The sequence below is a fragment of the Sinocyclocheilus grahami genome, unplaced genomic scaffold (assembly GCF_001515645.1).
Source record: "Sinocyclocheilus grahami isolate Dianchi unplaced genomic scaffold, SAMN03320097.WGS_v1.1 scaffold920.1, whole genome shotgun sequence".
Classification (NCBI taxonomy): Eukaryota; Metazoa; Chordata; class Actinopteri; order Cypriniformes; family Cyprinidae; genus Sinocyclocheilus; species Sinocyclocheilus grahami.
The window spans coordinates 197,905-210,042 of NW_015506099.1; the positions used below are offsets into that span (position 1 = coordinate 197,905).

Here is a 12,138-nt window from a genome sequence, read left to right on the forward strand (position 1 = left end):
ATGCACTCGTTGATCAAACAGTCCATTGGCTGGTTTGAACAGGTCCGATGACAGTAGAACCTTGTTCACAGGTGTCACGCACAGACAGTAGCCTAATGATAACCCCTTTCGTGCTCTTCTCAATATTGTGACAAACACCATATTTAAAAGATACTAAGATAGGCGCGCTTTATTTTCAAAATGTTTTGTTATTGAAGTGGTGAGTCAGACAGCTATTTACACTGCAAAAAAATAAGGCCCATCTCTTTCCATAAAAATATAGGCTATAAACATTCTAAAATAAATGTTTACCTTTTAGGCAAATTTGAATAAATTATAATAGTGATGTCACAAAACACATTTATATTCCGCATCTCTTATTTTCCTAACGTATTCCTACCCTTAACTGCGTTAAACATGGTGTCACGTAGGTGGAATATGCATGGAAATGATATGCAGATGACGTTATGCATATTAAAACTAGGCGTTGTAAGCTCCATAAATGGCTATTTCGGGGAGGAGATGGGGTGGAGATTCATGTACGCATTACTCATTTCATTACTCATCTTCCGCTGACTGGGTATTACAAAGGGAATTTTGTGCAGGTTCTGGCGTACGCATGGCTTTATAAATCTGAAAACTTTTGTACGTATGCAAAATGTAGCTTTTGTGCATACGCACACATTTAGGATGAAATCTACGTAAAGTTTGATACATGAGGCCCCAGGTGATTACCCTTTTGGCGCTCACCGTTACAGAAGGCGAGCAGGGTCCCAATCTACTGTGCCCAGTTAGGGCGTTGAAAGTAAGGGTGCTTTCACACTAGCACTTTTGGTGCGCACCCGGTATTGATTGATGTCAGAGTTCGGTATGTTTGGATGATGTGAACGCTCTCTTCCGAACTCGGGTGCGCACCCGCGAACTGTACCCGAGTCCGCTTAAAAAAGGTGGTTTGGGGTACAGTTCGCTGCTGATGTGAACGCAATCGTACCAAATCACGGAAGTGAACCGCTATTAATGATGTATTATTTGATAAAAATGTGTGTTTGTGTGTGTTTCACTCACTTTCTTGACGAGCGTGACTGACGCGCTGCAAGCAGAGAGCTGTATATCTCATTTCTGTTCACCTTCAGAGTACTTTAGAGCATTTGCAGTACATTCGTAAGGCAGACGTAAGTGTCGTTATGTACTGAAGCTTTGGAAACAAAACCAACAGTTCAAAAACATAAATATAAAATTGAAGAGAGCCTTGCTACGCATTTTGCCGTCTTCACATGTGCCATCGTTACTAAGCAACGGGGTAAACAGCTGCTGGCTTGATGACGCAAACAAAACTAGGCGTTGTAAGCTCCATAAATGGCTATTTCGGGGAGGAGATGGGGTGGAGATTCATGTACGCATTACTCATTTCATTACTCATCTTCCGCTGACTGGGTATTACAAAGGGAATTTTGTGCAGGTTCTGGCGTACGCATGGCTTTATAAATCTGAAAACTTTTGTACGTATGCAAAATGTAGCTTTTGTGCATACGCACACATTTAGGATGAAATCTACGTAAAGTTTGATACATGAGGCCCCAGGTGATTACCCTTTTGGCGCTCACCGTTACAGAAGGCGAGCAGGGTCCCAATCTACTGTGCCCAGTTAGGGCGTTGAAAGTAAGGGTGCTTTCACACTAGCACTTTTGGTGCGCACCCGGTATTGATTGATGTCAGAGTTCGGTATGTTTGGATGATGTGAACGCTCTCTTCCGAACTCGGGTGCGCACCCGCGAACTGTACCCGAGTCCGCTTAAAAAAGGTGGTTTGGGGTACAGTTCGCTGCTGATGTGAACGCAATCGTACCAAATCACGGAAGTGAACCGCTATTAATGATGTATTATTTGATAAAAATGTGTGTTTGTGTGTGTTTCACTCACTTTCTTGACGAGCGTGACTGACGCGCTGCAAGCAGAGAGCTGTATATCTCATTTCTGTTCACCTTCAGAGTACTTTAGAGCATTTGCAGTACATTCGTAAGGCAGACGTAAGTGTCGTTATGTACTGAAGCTTTGGAAACAAAACCAACAGTTCAAAAACATAAATATAAAATTGAAGAGAGCCTTGCTACGCATTTTGCCGTCTTCACATGTGCCATCGTTACTAAGCAACGGGGTAAACAGCTGCTGGCTTGATGACGCAAACGAACCGCGGTTCGGACCCAAATAATATAATGTGAACCCAGTCCAGCGGGGGCAGGGGGAGGGGGGAGCAATCGAACTCGGGTTCGAACCAAGCAATCGAACCAAGTGTGAAAGCACCCTAAATCTAGAGTGTTCTGGCCTGTTCAGACAGTCTGAGCAGTTCTTTGTTTGCTTCGGAGGCCGACACAAGGGGCTGCCAGTCACAAAGCATTGACTCTCCTGCTGGATAGTAGATGCAATAGCCTTGGCTTATGCCTCAGAGGGCTTGCAATGCCCTATATATTTCTGTTCAACTGCCATTGTTCCCCCCTTGGGCGAAGCTTGTTATATCTGTGCTTTTCAGCAACTAGCTTAGGGCACAATGTGCTCATGTTCCTGGAGTCCTTATCTTAGTGCTCTGAGACTGGGCTCGCAGAGCAGACTGTTCTGTATCTGCTCATAGCATGGAATAACTGGATGCATTCCCCATATGTATTTCCACGCAACGGGAGAGACCGTTCGAAAGGGAATGCTCTGGTTACTGACGTAACCTCGGTTCCCTGAGATAAGTGAACAAGCGTTGCGTCACTTGCCGCGCTATAAGCTGCACACGAAACGATGACTGTCGCTTCAGTCGAATGATCTGATGAATGGCGGTCCGAGCCGACTTATATAGTAGTTTTGCCTTTCTGGCGGGCTAACGACTGCCATTGGGTTGTGCAGCTACACAAACGTGAACAAATCAGGCTTCAGTACAGTGTAAAACAGGAGTTTTCCCCATATGCGTTTCCACGCAATGCTCTTTCCCTTATCTTAGGGAAACAGAGGTTACATCAGTAACCGGAGCATTATAACGGCTCCTTAGCACTAACCTGAATGAGTAGATGCATGCCGCCATTTTATATACTAATATCTACGGGCAGTGTCTTGGCATGTAAATTCCACATGCCAGTAGTAATGGGCAATTTCTTGTAATGCTCAGAAAGTATTTAGGGCTCCCAAGTGAGAACCTTAACGTCAGTGTCGACATAACGTCTTAATTCCCTCCTTCAGGGAATGAGGGTTGCAGTTCATATGTAATGTAACAACATTTATGAGACAGTTGTTGTCAGATTTCATAGGGGATTTCAAATATGAAATTTATTCGTAAGATTGGTAAACAGATTTGGAGAATTTATTGTTCCCCCCTTCAAAGAGATAGGAGCTGTACTTGCATGACTAAAAAAAGGGGTGTTGGGTGTGCAAAAGCCTTAGAAAACTGCTCATTAAAAGGACGAGGATGGGAATGCTTTTTACAAGTCAGAATCTAGTATTTGAATATGCAACTAATTTAATGTTTAGTTTCCTTTTTTAAATGTTGTGTGTTATCACAAAAAAAAAAGGTATCCTGGGGATGATTGAGGGGAATAAGGAGAATCTGCGGTTGGTGGGTTTCATGGAGATTGACACTGAGAGTGCTGAACCAGAAGCATCAGAGAATTAGAAATACTTGACAGAAGTGATGCCATTCATTACTCATGATGACATGGGAATCCATCAGTTCAGAGGACATAAACAGTGTTGGGAGTAACGCATTACAAAAGTAATAATATTACAGTAGTATATTAAATTTTGCTGTAACGCAGTAATATAACGCATTACTAATCAAATTTGGGTAATATTATTACTCGTTACAATCTCAGTAACGCAAGTTACAACAACATATTTTAACTCAAACTTAAGTGGTGTATTTACTAACACCGCAAAACAGCACCAGAGAAAAAGTTCAGCGGGTAAAATAGTATGTATATCTTCTGTTGCTGGAATTAGATGTTTGAGATGACTGCCCAGAGACGGATTCTACACTGAAAAATATTTTTTTGTGGTGTTGTAAAATATATTAAATGAATCATCATAAATTCTACTTGTAATATTAAAAATCAAGGAGAACAACAATTTTCTAAGTAAAATGTACACATTTAATTCATGTAATTAATGAACTGCGTGAGAAGAGTACCTCTTATTAATATTTACATGTTTTATAGTCATTGCACATAAATCTAGAAATATTGAGTAAATTTTAATCTAAAAGTTCAGCGCGCTTGAATCCGCGCATGCGTGTTAGGGATGGGCGATACCACTTATTTTGTTTTCGATACGATACCGATATTTTTCAAGGCAGTGTTTGGACCCACGCTTTGAATCAGAGGGACGGGTTGGCTTGTCACGGAGGAGATGCATGGCTGGATTTTCTCGTGTTTAAGGTAAATTTGCCTTTCTGTTTTAGATTTCTGATTTGTAATAATTTGTTCCGTGTGCATTTCGATAGTTTGATTCTTGTTTGCTTGACTCATACTGTACATTGACTTTCATATTAATCACATAACCTCATTAAAGTTAACTTGCGTGCGGTCACAGTGAGTGATATTTCAGCGAAAATATTTTCAGTAGTTCAGAGTTTCACAAAACTGTTTTTCACGTAAACACTTGAGCGCAGTTGGAAATTACTGGAAATTATTTAACGTTGTAAGTGCTAGCTAGCGAACATCGTTACTAAATAAATCAATCGCATAGTTTAGCATAACGCTAGTTTCTGTTCTTTCAAACACTCGACTGACGTAATAGAGAGAGTTTAGAGCAATAACGTTGTAGTAATCTCATTAATTGTCGTGTTTTGTCGCTATGCTAAGCTAACATACTACCTAACCCTAAAGCACCTGTGGCAACCAGCGATTGTGTTTTATAGGACTAATTTTGAAAAGTGTGAATAGAAAGTGTTAGTAAAAGTGATTTTACGCTTCTTTATGATGGTATTCAACTTCTAGTTAATTGCAGTCCAGTCTTGTCAGTTATATCTTTTCTTTTGCTCAAACAATCTGTAATTTGTTGGTTAAAAAGCAAAGTTTTATGAACACGTTTCTATCAACAGGAAGGCTTTGGATTCACTGCAGAATAAGCCGGCGTGATTGGTCCAATTCTCATATTCAGTCAAGTATAAATCTATGCATAGATTTGCATGATATAACATTGTTGTTATTTTTACCTATTCTTCACTGCATAATATAAAATTGTGGTTAAATGTTTTAGATCATTGTTTTAATATCACAAATTGTGTCTGTTTATTTACAGGGTGACCTAACTCTGACGACGAGCCAATACACTGGACACTTGAGGTGTGGGGAGGAAGACAGACTGATGGTTTTCATGTTAGATGCAGTTTTGCTTATCAATACTACCTAGCTCTGTCAGGTTAAAACCTCATCTTGTTCCGTTTAAGTATTTTTTTTCTATATTTGATACCTCCTGGGGTCAAAACTGTATGGTGCAGCAAATGCAGTTCATGTTGGTAATGGAGATTGAATTGTATTACAGAACAGCAGACACTTGAAGTAGCATTCAGTCATACTTTATTTTTTTATATTTTCAATAGACCAAATATCACCAGTGGAGGTATACATGTTTTGTTGATTAATGGCACTTTTTTATGAGGCTTTACTGCACCTTTAAAAACTTGTGTCCAGACTTTTGTAGGTCATGTGAATGTGACTGATTCACTTTTATTAATGTTGGAAAAATAAATAGTTTAATTGTATTTTAGTTGTGTGATTTGTGATAAAGGTATAGACCACAGTTTATGTGGTTATATTAATCAAAAAGAAATTAGCAATGTTTACATAATCATAGGGAGTAATATATATTCATAAAACTAAGTAAATGGGACATCTCAATCAAAACAAATAATAAAATCTACTTATTTACTGAAGTAAATAATAGTAGGATTTACTTAATATGTTTATAAATGCAAGGCTCCTGTCTATAAAATAATAAATAAACTTTACTTAATTACTTTAAATAAACACTTTTAAATTAAATATAATTACGTAATATTTACTTAATTAGGGTGCAATTAGATTTAATTTCTTCTTGCATGTTAAGTTTAGTAAGTAGATTTTACTTAATAATAGTGAGTAAGTTGTACTTGATATTAGAGCAGTAAAATTTACTTAAAATGTGTTCGTGCAATTTGTTACCAAAATTTTTTTAAGTAAATCTTAATAGTTATTTTTTTCAGTGTACATTTGTGAGATGGACACACTCCTGTTATTTTCAGTTCATAGGAGAAAAGGATAAGAATGCATAGTCAGGTGCAATATGTGCGACACCAAACTCTCAACATGGAGAAATAGCACGAGTAAAACCTGGAAACACCTGGAATGGTGCCACTAACACTAAGCTATCGGAGAGAGCTGCGGGGTCGGAGAAGTGAAAAAAGGTGGCGGACGAGCGCAGACAAGCAACAAAAATTAAGTTTAACTAAAAATAACAAATTTGTTTTTATTAAATCAGATATATAAAATGAATGAATATGCTAAATATTTGACTTAAATAGCCTAATTAACAGATTAACAAAACGAAAGGAAAAGACTGAGAGATAGGCTATGCTGCTGAGTTTGGTTCATAGGCTATTTGTGTGGCGCGACGCAATACGAAAGTCCACGGAAAGGAAACCGAGATGACAGAAATAAAGTAAACACATTGCAGTTTCGAATGATCTGTATGACCAAAAATAGAGTATGTTTTTGTTGTTTGTTTCCGTTGTTCGTTCGCACCGGCGCCTCACGCACAAACATACAGCATTGCAAACATTATCAGAATAAAATAGTCAACCAAACATATAGATACACTGTTTAATTTAAATAGTGCGTAGCCTACTGTGTAGTACAATCCATGCCGATCAGCCTGAACTCGGGCCAAATTTGCTCATGTGACGAGGATGTTTTTTAAGTGCGTTAAGTAAGCTTGGTTTGCATAATAAATAATAGTTTAGCATTCAAATACATCGCAAATATGGACACATTTAATTGGATTAATGCCGAATGAGAGAGGTAGGCTGCGCGAGAACGCCGTTTGCTTTCAGTTTCGCATTGAATTAGCCTAATTAATTTTGGCTTGTTTAGCAACTTCTATTTTTCATTCTATTTTTCTTCTGAAACCGTTCAAAATAGCCTATGGGCTAGGTATTGTGTTTATTGTTTGTACATGATAATATTTCACTTTATTTACCGGTGTTATTTATGAATGTAATAATGCGATTTGTGCTTATTTTTTTTAACCTAAACTACAATGTAACATTAATGTAGACCTACATAGCCGACCGGTATCTAAATATGATTTCATATAGTTTATGCTATTGTAGCGAATCAGCTCATGGGGAAATATGAATAACTAACCATAACTAGTTATAATTAACTATTCATATTTTAGATCCACTGTAGATATTTAGCTGACCACTCAGGGTCAATTAAAATTAGTGTGTCAGATTGGTCGAGACGCTACACTATATAGACCTACCACATTACCCTCCACTGATTGTAGAATGAGCAGCAATAAACTACATTTTGGCATTTTATAATACTTCTGTGGATATGTTGGTGAAAATAACTCAAAGGTAGTGTAACGCATTACAATTCAGAGGCAGTAATATTGTAATGTAACCAATTACTTTCAAAAGACAGTAACTAGTAATATATAATGTATTACATTATAGGAGTAACTTGCCCAACACTGGACATAAATATATTCTAGCCATGAGTCTAAGCATAATGTAATATTTAACTTTTTTCCAGTTGTTATGAAACCCAGTCTCAGTATGCAAAAGCACAAAGCCTGTGAATTAGCTTAAAGGTATTCTGTTTATTTGTTTTACAAACTAAAGTATTTTAGATATGTTGTTTTCCTCAAGTTCAGTTCTCAGAATGCAGAAGGCTCTCAGAAGGCTTTTTTTCTTTCCACTGAATGAGTACTGCTGATTACTATTTCCTCATCATGTGTTTCTTTGTGTTTTTCTCTGGTTTTAGCAAAATTATGTAACATTTTGGAACAAATATGCAAAATAGTAAACCAAAACTTGATGCTAAAATAGCAAATATCTGTACAGCTACCGTAAATTTTCCAGGAGAACTGACATAAGCTGGGATAAACGTGAGCCAGACAGCACAGAATATGAGCATACTGAATGTGATGAACTTGGCTTCATTGAAGTTATCAGGGAGCTTCCGAGCAAGAAAAGCTAAAAGAAAACACATAATTGATAGCAGGCCAGTATAACCCAGAACAGCCCAGAAACCAAGAGCTGAACCTAAGTTACATTCAAGTATGATCTTTTCTCTATAATAGCTCAAATTCATATATGGGAAAGGTGGGGATATTGTTAACCAAAGCACACAGATAATCAACTGTATTAACGTTAAGGAAACAACACTGAGTCTCTGTTGAAAAGGCCCAAACCATTTCATGACATTACTTCCTGGAAGTGTGGCCTTAAATGCCATTAACACAACTATTGTTTTCCCGAGAACACAGGAGATACAAAGGACAAAAGTGATCCCAAATGCTGTGTGACGCAACATACAGGACCATTCAGTGGGCCGACCAATAAAAGTAAGTGAACAGAGAAAACACAGTGAGAGTGAGAAAAGCAACAGGAAGCTCAGCTCTGAGTTGTTGGCTCTTACAATAGATGTTTCTTTATGAAGGTAAAACAGAAAATATACCATTGCTGTTAATAACACTCCAATGAAGGAGCAAATACAAAACACCACCCCCATGATTTCTGTATAGTAAAGGAATTCAACAACTTTTAATACACATCCATCTTTCCTTTCATTCGACCAGTGCTCCATATCACATGGAAAGCAGTCACTAGAATCTGTGAAGAAATTATTCCAATATATAAAAAATAAATGTTAGTGAATGTAAAGTGCTTTATAAAGTCACTTGACAAAGAGGACAGTATTACACTTAACTTTAACATAGTTTCATGAGATTTATCCCTCATATATTATTTTACCTGTGCCATTACTGATTTCTCCCTCTGCACATGGAATACAGTCATAACAGCAAACAGGTCGTCCTTTTTGCACAGCCTTCCTAGTGCCAGGGGGGCAGCTCTCACTGCACACGGACAGAGGCAACTATAAGAAAACAAGCTGTCATATAAAACCTCACAGTGATGATGGTTTGAACTGGCAAAATAACTTGTCTTCAGTAATAAATTTGATCACTATAATGCCACTGCTTTCATACATATTTTGTCATATTCAACTAACTGACCATTTAGTGATTCAAACTGTTATTAATGTACCTGTCCATGTTTCTCTACCCATAGTATGTGTTCCTGATTGACTTGAAGACGTTGTTGTGAAGGCAGTGAGCTGTCATAGAGGCCCACATGCTCAAACTGCAGACTTCCATCCTCAGCAGGCTGCCAGTTAACAAGGTCATATCTCGCAACTGGATCACCACTTTCATCAAAAAAAATTTCTTCACCTGTTTTAACAGTGAATCTCACATCCCTCATATACTTCAACACCTAAGAGGAAACATCAGTAACATTATTTCTATATTAATGTTTTTCTGTATGAAACAAAGTTCTCCTTGTTTACCATTTGTGGTGTGGGCCGTCCTCTTTTGCTGCTGTTGGTGGAGGATCTGAAGTCTTTTAATACATTTTGAAGTGTATTTGCGACAGCATACACTGCAGTGTACACCTTATTTACTATTCGTAGCTCTGATATGTCAGTATATTCATTCTGCAGCTCTGCAAGTCTCTCTGAACCAGTACAGCCATCACTGCCAATGTTCCTGAATGAGCACTGAAAAACTATTTCCCAAAATTCTTTTAAAAGTTCATTGTTTGGTTCTCGATCAGGGTGCACATTCACTAGGAACTCTTGCAGGCCCATAAGTTTGGCATTTGCTATAGCAAAACCCACAGCTCCAGAAAGGAAACTGTATTCCTTTGTTTCTGCAAGAGTTCGAGAAGTGATCCAGGATTCACTGCCAACCCACTGTATCCCTGTGATATTGTGTTGCGAAATTACTTTCAGGAGGGGGAGAAAATCTCCTAATGCCATAAAAGCTAGCACAACCCTGGCGGTGCCCTTTTTGATCACTTCCAGTATCTTTAGAAACTTTTCTTGAGGATCACTGCTTAATATGGCCTCTGAGTATTCAATACAGACCCCTTCTTCTTTTGCAGCCTCCTCAAATGCTGCAATTCCATTATTACCATAGTCATTGCGACTCCTGACTGTCCCAACCCAGGTCCAGCCAAAGTGCTTGACAAGCTGAGCCAGTGCTCTGCTTTGGTAATAATCACTGGGTATTGTTCTGAAGAAGGATGGATACCTTTTTCTGTCACTCAGGCATGCACATGTGGCAAAATGACTGATCTGCAATATAAAAAAAAAACAGTGTATAATCTGTTGACCACAATTTTTCAGAAAATACCTTCCAGTTCTTATTTCACTATATAAGCATAGTGCTCTAGTTCAACACATTGCTTTCTTTCAACAGTTTCCTTCAATTTTCAACATTATTTTTTCATCAACATCAATTTCCAAGCATATATTTTTGGTACCAGCAGCAAAGTGAGTTCTTACAACAGGTAACTTGAATGGACCAACTACAGATGCCAAGCCAATGGTGGGTGAGGATGTTGACTCTCCAACAATTGCATGAGTAGCTGGTGGTCTAGGGCAGGATGTATCACTCAAAGTGTCTTCATAACCGTTCATTAAAGCCATGCCTGAGAGGATTGTTTGAGCGATAGAGCGACATGAGTCATATATCTTATAACCCAAAGAAATACCAGGCAACAACTGTGTGCTGTTGTTAATCTCCTCAATGGCAAAAATCAATGTCTGAGCAAATTTAAACTCACGTAAGTTTAAGCTGTGGTGAATGAAACACATCAGCTGTATTACATTTTGTAACGAATTATCAGAGAGTTATACTTAACACATTTTTCAATTTATTTTTATCAGTCTCATCATACTGACCTGACACATGTTGTTGGATCTGGTTTGGAAGTATAATTATGCATTTTAAGCAGAGCATTTCTATGGATTGAGAAAATTGCCCCAATGTTGATGTCTCTTTCTGCAGAAAGTGAAGGCAAGGCAGGCTGACCAAGCAGGCTGCAGACTTGTGCTGAAGCTGGCATAAAGACACCATGCACAATGAGCAGCATTAGCTGCAGTGACACAGTGTTCTTTGTCATGTCAGTATGTATTTGGGCAAGATCCTCTGAGGCAAAACAGTGCTGCCTTTTATCATGTCTGCCTTTTGTCATATATTCAAATGTCCGTTGGGGCATATTGAATCCTTTAAACTCCATTTTGCTCTTTGCACTCATATTTCATTATGTAAGCAGAGATGTTGTTGGTCCAAAGAGGAGTGTGCTAGAAACTCGATGTGTTTCCATTGGTTTTCTTCTTTGTCTTTTTCTTCTTTTAGCCAAAAAAAAATAAAAATATCTGGGCATGAGAAAAATGTAAATCACAAATCTGGTAGCATTTTTTTCAAATCCCAAGCTCTCTGCAAAAAAAATATTTAATCTAAGTTGCGGTATAGTAGAAGCAATTACATAACATTCTATAACAGTTGTCTGACATTTTTTAATTAGTTACTGATACTTTTTTTGAATAGAGAGAAAAATTCTAACTCCTTTCTAAGTTGTTCATCCAAAAAAAAATTTGTGTGCATCATCTACAGTCTTTAATGACAAAAAGATAGCAAAACTATCTTGACTGGTCAAGTGATTAAATTTTTTAATCTAATTAATTACACTGTCACGACACTGGCTAGGGACACAAAGATAAGTGGTCAACACAGAGATATTTATTGAATGAGGAGCAAGAAGGAATTAGGAGCAGATGAGAGAATGGCTTATCTTAAGGTAATGGATCTTTGTTTCTTTGCAGGACGAACGTGGAGGAGCGGGATCGGTGGAGCACTGAAGCACAGGAACATCTAAGGTAAGCAAACACAAGTAAGTTCAGAGTCCATGGAGTCCAGAGCTTGTGACAGAGACTCCCTGACATTATCTCCTTCTCCCAAAAGGCACGTCCAATACCCTAACATATCCACCGGGGAGGGGGGGTGGGCGCCCTGGAGGCTGGTCCAAGACAGAGACACGGGAGGCCTGCGGGGCGGCTCAGGGGGCCATGGCGGG

At 38.4% G+C, this 12,138-nt stretch overlaps 1 protein-coding gene across 1 annotated transcript; it reads right to left on the reverse strand.

The window, feature by feature from the left end:
* Positions 1–7,933: 7,933 nt before the first annotated feature.
* Positions 7,934–11,184, reverse strand: LOC107564271 (extracellular calcium-sensing receptor-like). The gene is made up of 6 exons (XM_016249302.1): positions 10,964–11,184; positions 10,565–10,856; positions 9,566–10,354; positions 9,265–9,492; positions 8,971–9,094; positions 7,934–8,829 (listed from the first exon to the last, which is right to left on the reverse strand). The coding sequence occupies exons 1-6, from the start codon at positions 11,182–11,184 to the stop codon at positions 7,934–7,936; spliced, it is 2,550 nt and encodes an 849-aa protein (XP_016104788.1).
* Between the last annotated feature and the right edge of the window lie 954 nt (positions 11,185–12,138).